Genomic DNA, 11,142 nt, shown 5'->3' with positions numbered 1-11,142 from the left:
GTGTCCCGGCATCTTGTTGTGCCACACATATTCAGTACCTCACAAGCATCTGAAAGATGTCCCCAAAACCCAGTGTTCACACATCAACATCTTTCCTTCCTGACTCAGACTGAAATGGTGAAATGTTTTAGTTCCTTTTCTAAAACTCTGCTGGAGTTCACATCCCAACATGAGACCCGCTCTTCTGATATCTGAGAGGAAGCTTTGACATACGTAGAAAAACAACATGCTGACGTATTTGGTCACACACTAAACCGAGCAACCAGCTGGAACGATGCAGGCTCCGCTTGTATTTAGAGACGGGGCAACAGAAACACGCAGGGAGAACCACGGGAAACTCCTCCTCGCGCTCAGCTGCACTTTACACGCCCAGACGGCAGCGGCATGCAAAAACACATCCCATAACATCAGATGGGTCGGTCCAATTGAACATCAAGCCCTTCAGCTACTGCAGACGTCTTTTTTTACAAATACAGAGTACCAATTAACGGGATCATAGTTATTAATTAACATGACAGCTTTAAAATGATGATTATGGTTCTGTTTAGCTATTTTAGGCCAAAAAAAGACATCCGTAAGACAGTCTTTATTTCTGCAAATCATTTTCCTTCTTTAGAAATCCATCTCCTGGCATTCTGGTACAAAATGTTGCTGTAGGTTGTTTATTTAGATTAGATGGCATTATTCAATTAACGAGCGTCCAATGAGATGAGAGAGAAATGCTTCTTGGTAGAATTACATTTCATGACTCCACTTTAAATGCAACCACTCAGGTTCCTTCTTGCAAATGTTGGTATCCCCTGCTGGCATAATTATAATTGCCTATTAGAACAGGTTCCCCCTTACAATGAAATGTTAACACAAACATGCAATTGTTCTCTCAAGAAGACACGTTTTGTGCACCTGTGTCCATTTTCCCATATATTCTGTTGAACACTGGATTAAAGCCGTTTTATATTCGGGTTGGGAGAGGTGAATGTTCCAGTGACACTTGAAATATTGAACCAACTTTATTAACGGATCTGTCTGTTGATGAAAGAAATATCCGTGGTAGTCAGACCCGAAGTCCCTTTTGTCAGGTCACAGTTGTAAATAGGAGCTCTTATTCTGTTTTGTATGGTAAAATAAAAGGTTATATGAGCAAGCAAAAAGCAGGCAAAAGAAAAACGTACTACGTAACTTACTTAATACTAACCCATCCTTTGTCTTATGCTTTTCAGAGACAAAGGCGCACCAAGTCTGCTGTTGCTCTTTCCAATGCACTCTCCAGCTGAGTCAGGGGTTTTTGATGGGATTCCCACACCAGAAGACATATATAGTCCCTTGAGGGACTTCTGCTTCTGGGTCTTCCCCCCAGAAAAAGAAACTCCAGGGGATGGCTAAGAGGAATCCTACTGTCTTGTATGGTAAAATGAAGGTTATATGAGCAAGCATAAAGCAGGCAAAAGAAAAATGTACATTGTAACTGACTTAATACTAATCCATCCTTTGTTTTATGCTTTTAAAAGATGAGGTCGCAGAGGTAACAGGTCCACAGAAGGGAAACTCAGCTGTTGCTCTTTCCAAGTACTCTCCAGCTAAATCAAGGGGATTTTCATGAGATTCCCAGACCAGAAGACATAATCCCTTGGGAGGATCTGAGTCCCCCCCCACCCCAAAAAAAAAACAAAAAAAAAAAAAAAAACTCAATGAGATGGCTAAGAGGAATCCTACTCATGGCCAAATCATGCCCCACTTTAACAGACTTCTTTAATTGCAGAGGATCGTCCGCTCAACTCTGAGCTTCTCATGCTTACAGCTGACAAAAAACAAAAATGTAGTTTCTCTGCTAATCACGACCAGACTTTTGAACAAGAATTTTTAAACATGATCCCATGTTAGATCTACACAATCATGAGGCAGGACCGTCCCTGACACACAATACAAGCAGGGTCACACAAAAGGTCATCATTAAAGACGCTGGCCGTTCACAGCACACGGCGTCCGAGTAGCATCCCTGCGCTTGACTAGCCAGCAGAACGTCCTGATCTTCGCAGACGCAAAGATCTGTGGCGTAACGTCAAGAAGATGAGACCGAGACACCAAAGCCGATAACGCAGCAGAGCTGAAAGCCGCTATCAAACACAACCTGAGCCTCTTTAACACCTCAGCAGAGCCACAGGCTGATCTCCTCCCCGCCGCATATTAAGCAGTAATTAAGTGTATATGCTGAACAGTACATGGACATACTTTTAAGAAGTCTGACATTTCCACGTTAAGTCCCTTTTAATTGGTTTTTATGTAATAGTCACATTCAACAAAAATAGGATTTTTTTTTTTAATTATCTGCAAGCTTCAATTATCACAATTAAATGATCACTTAAAACTGTATGTAATGAATCCTTATCATGTATGAGTCTCACCTTTTGAACTGATAAATCACATTTTAATTAATTAAGATGCATCTGCAGGTGGGGGGCTGCAACAGGTTTAATAAAAAAAAGTAAAAGAGAAACAGTGAGACAATAATGGGATCAAGATAATTGAAAAAAAAAAAAAATGTTTATTAACTTAACAAGCATACAAAACAACAAATCCTTTTTAAACTACCAGCGCAGTTTTAGTGCAACTCCAAAATATATATGTATATATTTCTATTTGGGCCTGTTAATCAACCATCAGAAACAGGCTTTTAAATAACTTGATTATCTTTTAACAATGATCCTAGCCAGAGGAAATCCACACATCATACCATCTTGAGGTAAAACTGTACACATCCAATCCTTAATGTACAAAACAAAGCACTACAGATCGACACATTAAATATACAAACAGAAATATTAGCACAATACAAATCAAAAGCATTAGTTAAACAAAAGAAGAAGAAAAAAAACAGTACTTTTGGTTTTTGTATTTCATAAATATCAAGCTAATGCACCATTTCATACACACAGACAGATTTTGGTCTGAAGGTTACAGACTGTTAGTTTCTATAATAAAAAAATAAAATAAAAAAAAAGTAAAACATTTCGTCTTCTATGATTTTTTTTTCTGGAGTTAAAAGCTGCAGCATAGATCAACTTGGGGGCTCCAGTGACTTGGCAAAAAGCCATCTCATGTATCCTCAGCCTTCAGCTTAATAAAAAAAAAAAAAAAAAGGGGAAAATAACATTGTAACATTCAATGTTCGGTTCCTCAACAGCGATTGCCAACACCACAAGCAAATTTCATCCACTTGGAGAACATTAGTTTACGTATGTAAACTTGGTTCTATGAATGGAAATGAAATATCAAATAGAACCACTGTCACTTTAAGAGAGAATCTTAGTAAGACCCGGGCACAGAAAGGTTTGCGAGACAGAAAATAAAAACCAAGTGCTTTGAGTTGGCTACTGGTCGCGTCGCCCTTTCGCCTTTAATACCAACCGAGCATCACTTCATACCTGCTGGGGGAAACACTGTACACGTTTTCACAACTGATGACCAACTATAGCACATGAGCGTTGGCCAAGTTCAATTTATTCAGATTTGATTGGGGCGGCCATAATCTGTCATGTTAATGAGATCAGAACCGCAATCAGTGGAAAAATGGGTGTAATTTAATGTCTCCAATAAATAATATACAATTCACGTAAACTAAATGTGGGATTTGTGTCTTGTTGTGACCATCTACATAAAATTACCAAATGGAATTAAACTAATGCATAATGTTTATAGGTATGAAATGTTTTGTTTACGGGTATAAAGAAGTAGGAATGGACCACATGGAGGCACGAATTGGCGACGGGGCGAGTTGAATCAGAGCACCTTTGAATTTGAACTCTGACCAGCTGGTTCTTTCTGTAACAAATTGCGCTTCATCTTCAGCAAACACAATATAAAGAGGTTTCAACACTAACATTTTTTCTAACTGTTGAAGTTTTCTTTTTTTATGAGAAGACCCAATAAAAAAGGCCCATCAAGGCAAATACTTTTAACAATCTTTGATTATTTAAAATGACCCCTGGCCTGAGTTGTCACTTCCTCCTCAGGTGCTGCAGGTAACGACGTTGCATGAACATAAACCAAGCATGGCTCCCGGCGTCCTCTTGAAGCTCATGTTTTCAGCCATTTTTTTTTTCTCCCTTTTCATTCAATATAGATTTTTATAGATCATATCAGTTCATGTCACAACGCAGATATTAAGTCAATTTTTTAGCTGAATCTCATATTCCTCCATTAGTACGTTAATAAGGTAAACAGTCAGATTTACCTTGGAGTTACATTTTAAATACACTGACATCACAAGTGTACAAACAAGACCTATGCATGGCAACAGCTTTCACTTGTATACAATATGAAATTGTACAGTACCTTAAATACTATGTGCCCTTAAAAAGGAAAAAAAAAAAACAATAATGCGTACTTCAATTAATATTTGTGCCATTTCTGTAATATGTGAGATTCAAAAAGCACTCGAGGTTTCATTCAGCACCAAGCCACACAGCGAGAACACGTATAGGCCTTTAAGACACAACTCTCAATCACAGCATAATAAGTGTACAGATTATAACTGGGTGAGCTGTGACCATCCTTTCATGAAGTCCAAATTAAAATAAACAGCGACTAGCATCCCCAGCCAACTTATATTGCTTCTTTAGTCAAAGTTGATCCCAAATATAGATGTCATAAGAGTCAACAATGTCCTCGGATTTCCTCAGCTACATGTTTTGTTGTCGTCCCCCCAATCTGTGCTTTCACGGTGTAAAGTGAGAGAAAGGCATGGCCGCGCACTTAAAGGGTAATTAAACGCAAAAAAAAACGGAGGCACAAGTGTGCGTCGCAGCCAAACCCGTTCTCGTGATGTCACAGCAGGTGTTCTCCGCCGAAACACCTGCTGCCGCATCGCTGTTTGAGCAACGGTTAGAGGCTGCAGGCGCAGCCCACGCAGGGGATTACAGCGGAGCTTATCGGCCTTACGTGATTCGGTGTTCAATTACCCTTTAAGGCTCCTCTTTTCGTTCTCCTCCCAGCATGGTCTGTACACTCTTCTAGCTCCTCCTCCTCCTCCCCCAAAAATGAACGTCCTCCACCAGGTTCCGCGTACATTGTCCATGTTCCACTCTACCTAATGCAGTCCTCCTCTGACGGACTTTCTGATTCTTCGTTTTCACTGTCATCTAGCTCTGGAAGATCTCCCCACAGGAGCAGATTCAGACCTGCAGGCATATTTAGGTTAAAATTAAAAAGGGCTTAACAGCTCAATGCCACCTGTACAGAGCAACCCACATAGGCACACCCTGGAAAAGATGTGAAAGAAGTCATAGACTGAATACATTTTATTACATTAGCAACCTTCCACACTGAAAACGTGATAAAATATCCAACCTTTGAGTTAATTTATTTAGTGGAGTGGGGCAAAAAAAATAAACAGTGGCACAATCAGAGGCCCTCCTGCATGCTTATCAAGCTTGAATAAAATGCGTTGATTTAACAATATCAACTCAGCTGTATGCATGAAAGAAAATAGATAAAGAATATTCTGGGTATGTTTATGTAATGCTAAATAGAAGTTCTCAAAAACTGTGAATCACAACAGAAAATAAAAAGTCCCTTTTGAGAAGACGGCCGTTAATCAGCCGGTGGTGTAAATATCAAACAATTGTAACAAACATCTGCTGCGTATGGTGACAACATAATTAATTCTGCCTAGTGGCAAGCTGCTAATCGAAATGTGGACCTGGGTCACTTTACACCATAGAGAAACAGAAAACAATGGACTGCTCCAGTTAGAAACTGAAACAAAATTAACATGCATTTCAAATTAATTGTTGATGATTTTGTTAGAAAGGTATTTCTTCTCCTGGTATTTTGAAAATTCTATTGAAATTTTCCACATCTTTATTTTTTGTGATTATTGTACCATGGTAAGGCTTTTTGCACATATTTACCAAAGGATACCAAAAAAATGTGCCTGGTCAAAAAAAGAAAGAGGGGGCTTATACTGACCCGTAGCATCAAGTCTGTTGAGAGTGGACACAGCGTCGCTGTTGAACATCCAGAAGTGGCCGTTGTTACATGACAGCAGGCAGGGTTTGCAGGGGGCGACCACATGATACCCCACAACGTTGCCACTGGGAGCAGGAGGTAGGGAGAATAAAGCAGAAAACATAGGTCAGCACTTTCCTCTGGGGGGGTTGAAAAGTGCCAACTCCACCAGTGGCTGTCTATTATCTAACAGAGGTTTGTTTTTGCCTTGTGTACAACAACAACAAAAGCCTGGGAATACAAAAAACAGCTCTGCTGGCATGTTTATTCTGTGTAAATTCACAGCCATGACACAGCTTAGCAACCATTCCGTTATTTTATTTTTTTTACACGCATTTTAATAGAAAATATTAGAAGTGTGGCAGACTTCAACACTTTCACTCAAAACAATTAGAAAATGAAAGTGATGATCATCATCATAGGCTCTCCTTAAATTACACAATAAAAACAGAAGCTGGCGTCCTTCAGCAAACCTGGTAAGGTAAAGAGAGAAAGTGTACATACCATTTAAGACAGGCGATGTCTCTCAGTTTGCATTTGCAGCTCTCGGTGGAGTAGCAGCTGGCCACAAAGTCAACAGTTCTGATGAGAGGAAGCATACAAACATAAGGCATTACCCATTAAAAAAAAAAAAAAAAACGATATTAAGACGCATCACGTACAACGATGTGAGCGGAAACAGAGTACAAGACAGAGGTTTTTTGACGCTAAGCTAATTCCAGCCCGCAGACAGAAGATCGGCGGACATAAACAAAGGCTAGCAGCAAGTGCTAATCCAGCTAGCGCCTACCTGTTTGGAGGTATATCCGTGGAAAAGAGCTCCACTTCGGTGTCTGCGAGAAGCACAGCCTTCATCCCCCTGGTGCAGAGCAGACTGTCACAGAAGATGCAGTTCACCTGGGCAACACACTTGTTCTTAAAGCTGGCGTTGGATGTGGACATCGTTGTTTAGCTAACAAAACAAACAAAACAAAACTAAGAAATCGCTGTCGGCGTTCACGACGGCGCTATAGGCGGTGAACTAGTTTAGATCGGGTAAATGGTAGACGATTGATGTTTATCTTCGATGGCGCAACGACAGCTGCTCTAACGTCCTTGTGCAATAAATAAATAAAAAAAAAAAACACAAAAACGTTAGCTTTTTTTCCCCTCTTTCCCGCAGCGCTCAAACGGAAGACAGGTAACGGCACCTCAGAGGAGCAGATCCACGAAAGAACCGCAAAAAGATCGCTGCATGAAACCCGGTACGCTTTTTTACGTAAAAATAACCAATGTCGCCTTTTTTAATGGGCTACTTCGGAATCCATGCAACCTTAATTATCAGCTAACTCAGTAGCTGTCAGCCTTGTTTACAACTTCCTGGTGTTTAACGACACTTCCTGAAACACCGTTTAAAAGACCCGACGTCGGGTTTTCATTGGACGCGTGTTACGGCAGCCAATGTAATTGGTCAGTTCCCTCCCAGGTCCTCGAATTCAATTGGTTGGTAAATCTAGGTTGAAAAGCCTCCATACGGGAAAGGAAAATGCCTGCTACTGTTTGAAGAGCTAGAAGTTGGTCCGCATCATTTATCAACCGACGAGACAGAAAGTGGTTCTCCGGGTAGGCGGGGTTTGCGCTCAGGATGTAAAATATTTAGACCCAATTGCATCAAAGACAACTTTCACCCATTTTAACTAAAGTAAAACAGTCAGTGAATCAGCAGAATATGTCTCTCTGCCAGGTACTGGGTGCACAAAGCAAAACAAAACCCAACAAGGTCATATGCGCATAATGAACAAATTTTCTGTTCCTTACTCACGTTTGGTCAATTGAGCTTGAGACTGCCATGATGTGCACTATATGAGAAAAATATTATTATAGGCCTATCTGTTGATGCTGAAATAGAAACCGTACGTACACACATTATGAGGCAAAGAGTCATTCTTGTTCAAAATCTTTCACATTTTGACAGTTGAGACATCGACTGAGTTACAGTGAAAACATAGATGTCATTTATTATTATTAAAAAAACTTTTTTTTTTTTACTGGTGTTAACAGCAAACAGTAAACTTTCAGTGCTTTCTCTGCATTAGAATTGCGTCCGACTGAGACAAGCTGGAGACACACAATACATCCTCTGATAAAGCCTGGACTGAATCATTCCACTGTGCATGCAATCGAGCCTCTACTATATATGTTGAAAACGGGACATTCTTAGTTTTCTTAAGAGAGTGTTGACATCTATATCTTTGACTATTTAGATCAATGGATATCAGCTCAATATTTTTTTGTTGTTATTGTTTCCGTGCAGGGTCGCGGGTGCCTATCTCCAGCAGTCAATGGCTGAGAGCCGGGGTACACCCTGGACAACTCGCCGGTCTATCACAGGGCAACACAGAGACAGACAAGACAAACAACCATGCATACATATACTCAACCCTAAGGGTGTATTTATAGTCACCAATTAACCTAACAGTCATGGTTTTGGACAGCGAGAGGAAACCAGAGTGCCCGGAGAGAACCGAAGCATGCACAGGGAGAACATGTCAACTCCATGCAGAAAGACCCCAGGGTGAACCCAGGAACTTCTTGCTGCAAGGTAACAGTGCTCAGCCGATCCAGACAGCAACCAACAATTAAGTCTGCGAAGGATTATCGGGGTGAACTTCCCTCCACTCAGGATCGGCACAGACCCAGGGTCAGAAAAAGGGGCGGCTAACATCTGCACACACACCCTGGACACAAATTGTTTAGATATTTACCCTCCGGTCAGCTCTACAGAGGGCAGTTTGCTAAAACCAGACGACACAGAGACAATTTGTCCCCCAGGCTGTCAATCTGATGAACAGAGTGCCCAGATCAATACCGCGCTTATTTGCACCAATCCAATCCCCCTTTGTGAAAATGTATATATTCATACTTATAAGAGAAACAATTTCTATTTACCTTTTGTATGTTGTATTAAAAATGTCATCATTAAGAGCAAAATGAAACTGAAGCCATATTCCTTGACCTATAGGTCAAGGAATATGGCTTCAGACCTATAGTCTGAAGCCACTATAGGTCCTACGGAGAATCTAAGGCTTGTTGTCTGAAGCCACTTGGAGTTGATGTCATTGCAGCAATCCCATATACTGAGCATGCATAAAGCAACAGTGGAAAGGAACACTCCCCTTTAAGAGGAAGGAAACGCCTCCAGCAAAACCAGGCTCAGTGTGAACGGCCATCTGCCTCGACCGACTGAGGGTTAGAGAAGACAGAGCAGAGACACAAAAAGCACAGAAGCACACATTGATCCAGGAATCCTTTCTATGTTATAGGTAAATGGCAGATGATCTGCCACCCGGGATGGAGTCACATCTAACAGAACACCAGACCACATTTACTTACTATGAAGAGAAAAAGGACAGGACATAAAGTTAAAAATGTAAATAACACCAAACAATGCAAATTGAAGAACAGTAGGAGAACTCAGCAAAGAGAGAGAAATATATCCTGATGTGCCTAAGCCTATAGCAGCATCACTACAAAGATAGCTCAGGGTAACCTAAGCCACTCTAACTAGAAGCTTTGTCAAAAAGGAAACTTTTAAGCCTAGTCTTAAAAATAGACGGGGTGTCTGCCTCACGGACCAAAACTGGGAGTTGGTTCCACAGGAGAGGAGCCTGATAGCTAAAGGATCTGCCTCCCATTCTACTTTTAGAGACTCTAGGAACCACCAGCAGACCTGCAGTCTGAGAGCGAAGTGCTCTGTTAGGAACATATGGGGTAATCAGAGCTCTGATATATGATGGAGCTTGATTATTAAGGGCTTTATACGTTAGAAGAAGAATTTTAAATTATATTCTTGATTTAACAGGAAGCCAATGAAGGGAAGCAAAAATAGGAAAAATATGATCCCTCTTGCAGAACTCTTGCTGCAGCATTTTGGATCAGCTGAAGGCTTTGAACTGCATTTTGTGGACTTCCTGATCTGTGTCCTAAAGAAATACTCTCCCTCAAATTTGGAAGAAGCTAATTAAAATATAAGAATACCGATATTATTGTGGTATTATTCCAAACGGGAGCTTACTTACTGATCTCACTGCTAACAACGTTTGAATTATCATGTAACTTGTCTAAAGCAAAGACGAATTTGGGGCAATAAATCTATATTAGGAAAAAAAATTGAATAATCAAACCATGTTCAAAATAATACAATGATGTTATCTGACAAATGTATGGAAATGTGCATTTGTTACAAGCATTTTAGCTTAATCTTTGTCAATGTCATAAGCGGCTCTTATATTGTGTTTTAGATATGCTGCTCAGTAGATAACATTGGTATAGTGACCTTTTTTCATATTAAATGTTGTAATTTTATGTTTTCAAAAAAGCCTTACTGACGTCCAGTTAGCAACTTTTGATACATTTAACACACTTTCCACTTCTCCGTATTAGACATGACATTTTTTATAGCAAAGTGTCGTTTAAAATGTGGGAGGAAGGGGCCAAGCATTGGGAAGGGCTGTGTGAGTAAATTGAGACTGAGAGGAGAGAAAGAAGAGAGCGGAGCAAGTGACAGCAGATAGAGAAAGAAAGAGAGCAAGAAACAGCAAAAGCACAGAAAATGCTAAAACAATTTTTGACTACGGCTGAATATGTTCATTCTGATTCCGATGGTGATAACTACTCTTTGGTGGTGAGTGTTTTTGTGAACTGTAATAACACTTTAATTACACTTTTTTTGAAGTGTAATAATTAATATTAGATACATTTGGCCATGCCATTTCAACTAGATCGATTACCGATTATTCAGTACAGGGCTGGACGATATAGAAAAAAAGCACATCGATAAAATAGAAATCATATCGATAATTATAAACAAATTCAAAACTTTTTGTAAGTGCAGCCCTGGCCAATTTATGCTGTTGCTTAGTGACCTATCTGTAGCTAAAGAACACACAAGCACTGAATTAAAAAGCAACCCTTTATTCAACCAACTTTTTACCAAAACGGCAAGTTTTTAAATAAGAAAAAAGGAACATGTGCTCTCTGAACTCTTTGAAAGGGACAGAGCTTGGTTACATGGTCTGCATTTGTGATTGGTTGGGAGGAAGTAGTGATGTAATACTAACCTACATGATAGGCTGGAATGCAAAAGGAAGGAAAACT

At 40.1% G+C, this 11,142-nt stretch overlaps 1 protein-coding gene across 1 annotated transcript; it reads right to left on the bottom strand.

Annotated features, from left to right (window-relative positions):
- Positions 1–2,519: 2,519 nt before the first annotated feature.
- Positions 2,520–7,534, bottom strand: fam72a (family with sequence similarity 72 member A). The gene is made up of 4 exons (XM_012874914.3): positions 6,797–7,534; positions 6,511–6,588; positions 5,968–6,092; positions 2,520–5,177 (listed from the first exon to the last, which is right to left on the bottom strand). The coding sequence occupies exons 1-4, from the start codon at positions 6,946–6,948 to the stop codon at positions 5,083–5,085; spliced, it is 450 nt and encodes a 149-aa protein (XP_012730368.1). The 5' UTR covers positions 6,949–7,534; the 3' UTR covers positions 2,520–5,082.
- Between the last annotated feature and the right edge of the window lie 3,608 nt (positions 7,535–11,142).

The sequence above is a fragment of the Fundulus heteroclitus genome, chromosome 20 (assembly GCF_011125445.2).
Source record: "Fundulus heteroclitus isolate FHET01 chromosome 20, MU-UCD_Fhet_4.1, whole genome shotgun sequence".
Taxonomy (NCBI): Eukaryota; Metazoa; Chordata; class Actinopteri; order Cyprinodontiformes; family Fundulidae; genus Fundulus; species Fundulus heteroclitus.
The sequence above is the reverse complement of the archived record's forward strand: the minus strand, read 5'-3'. Positions and strand labels throughout refer to the sequence as shown.

Bases quoted from the DNA above. Each gene is read 5' to 3' on its own strand.
- fam72a (XM_012874914.3), bottom strand. From the start codon at position 6,948: ATGTCCACATCCAACGCCAGCTTTAAGAACAAGTGTGTTGCCCAGGTG. The intron at 6,093-6,510 runs GTATGTACACTT...TCCTGCTCCCAG, and splicing joins GACATCGCCTGTCTTAAATG to TGGCAACGTTGTGGGGTATC. The intron at 5,178-5,967 runs GTCAGTATAAGC...ATATGCCTGCAG, and splicing joins CAACAGACTTGATGCTACGG to GTCTGAATCTGCTCCTGTGG.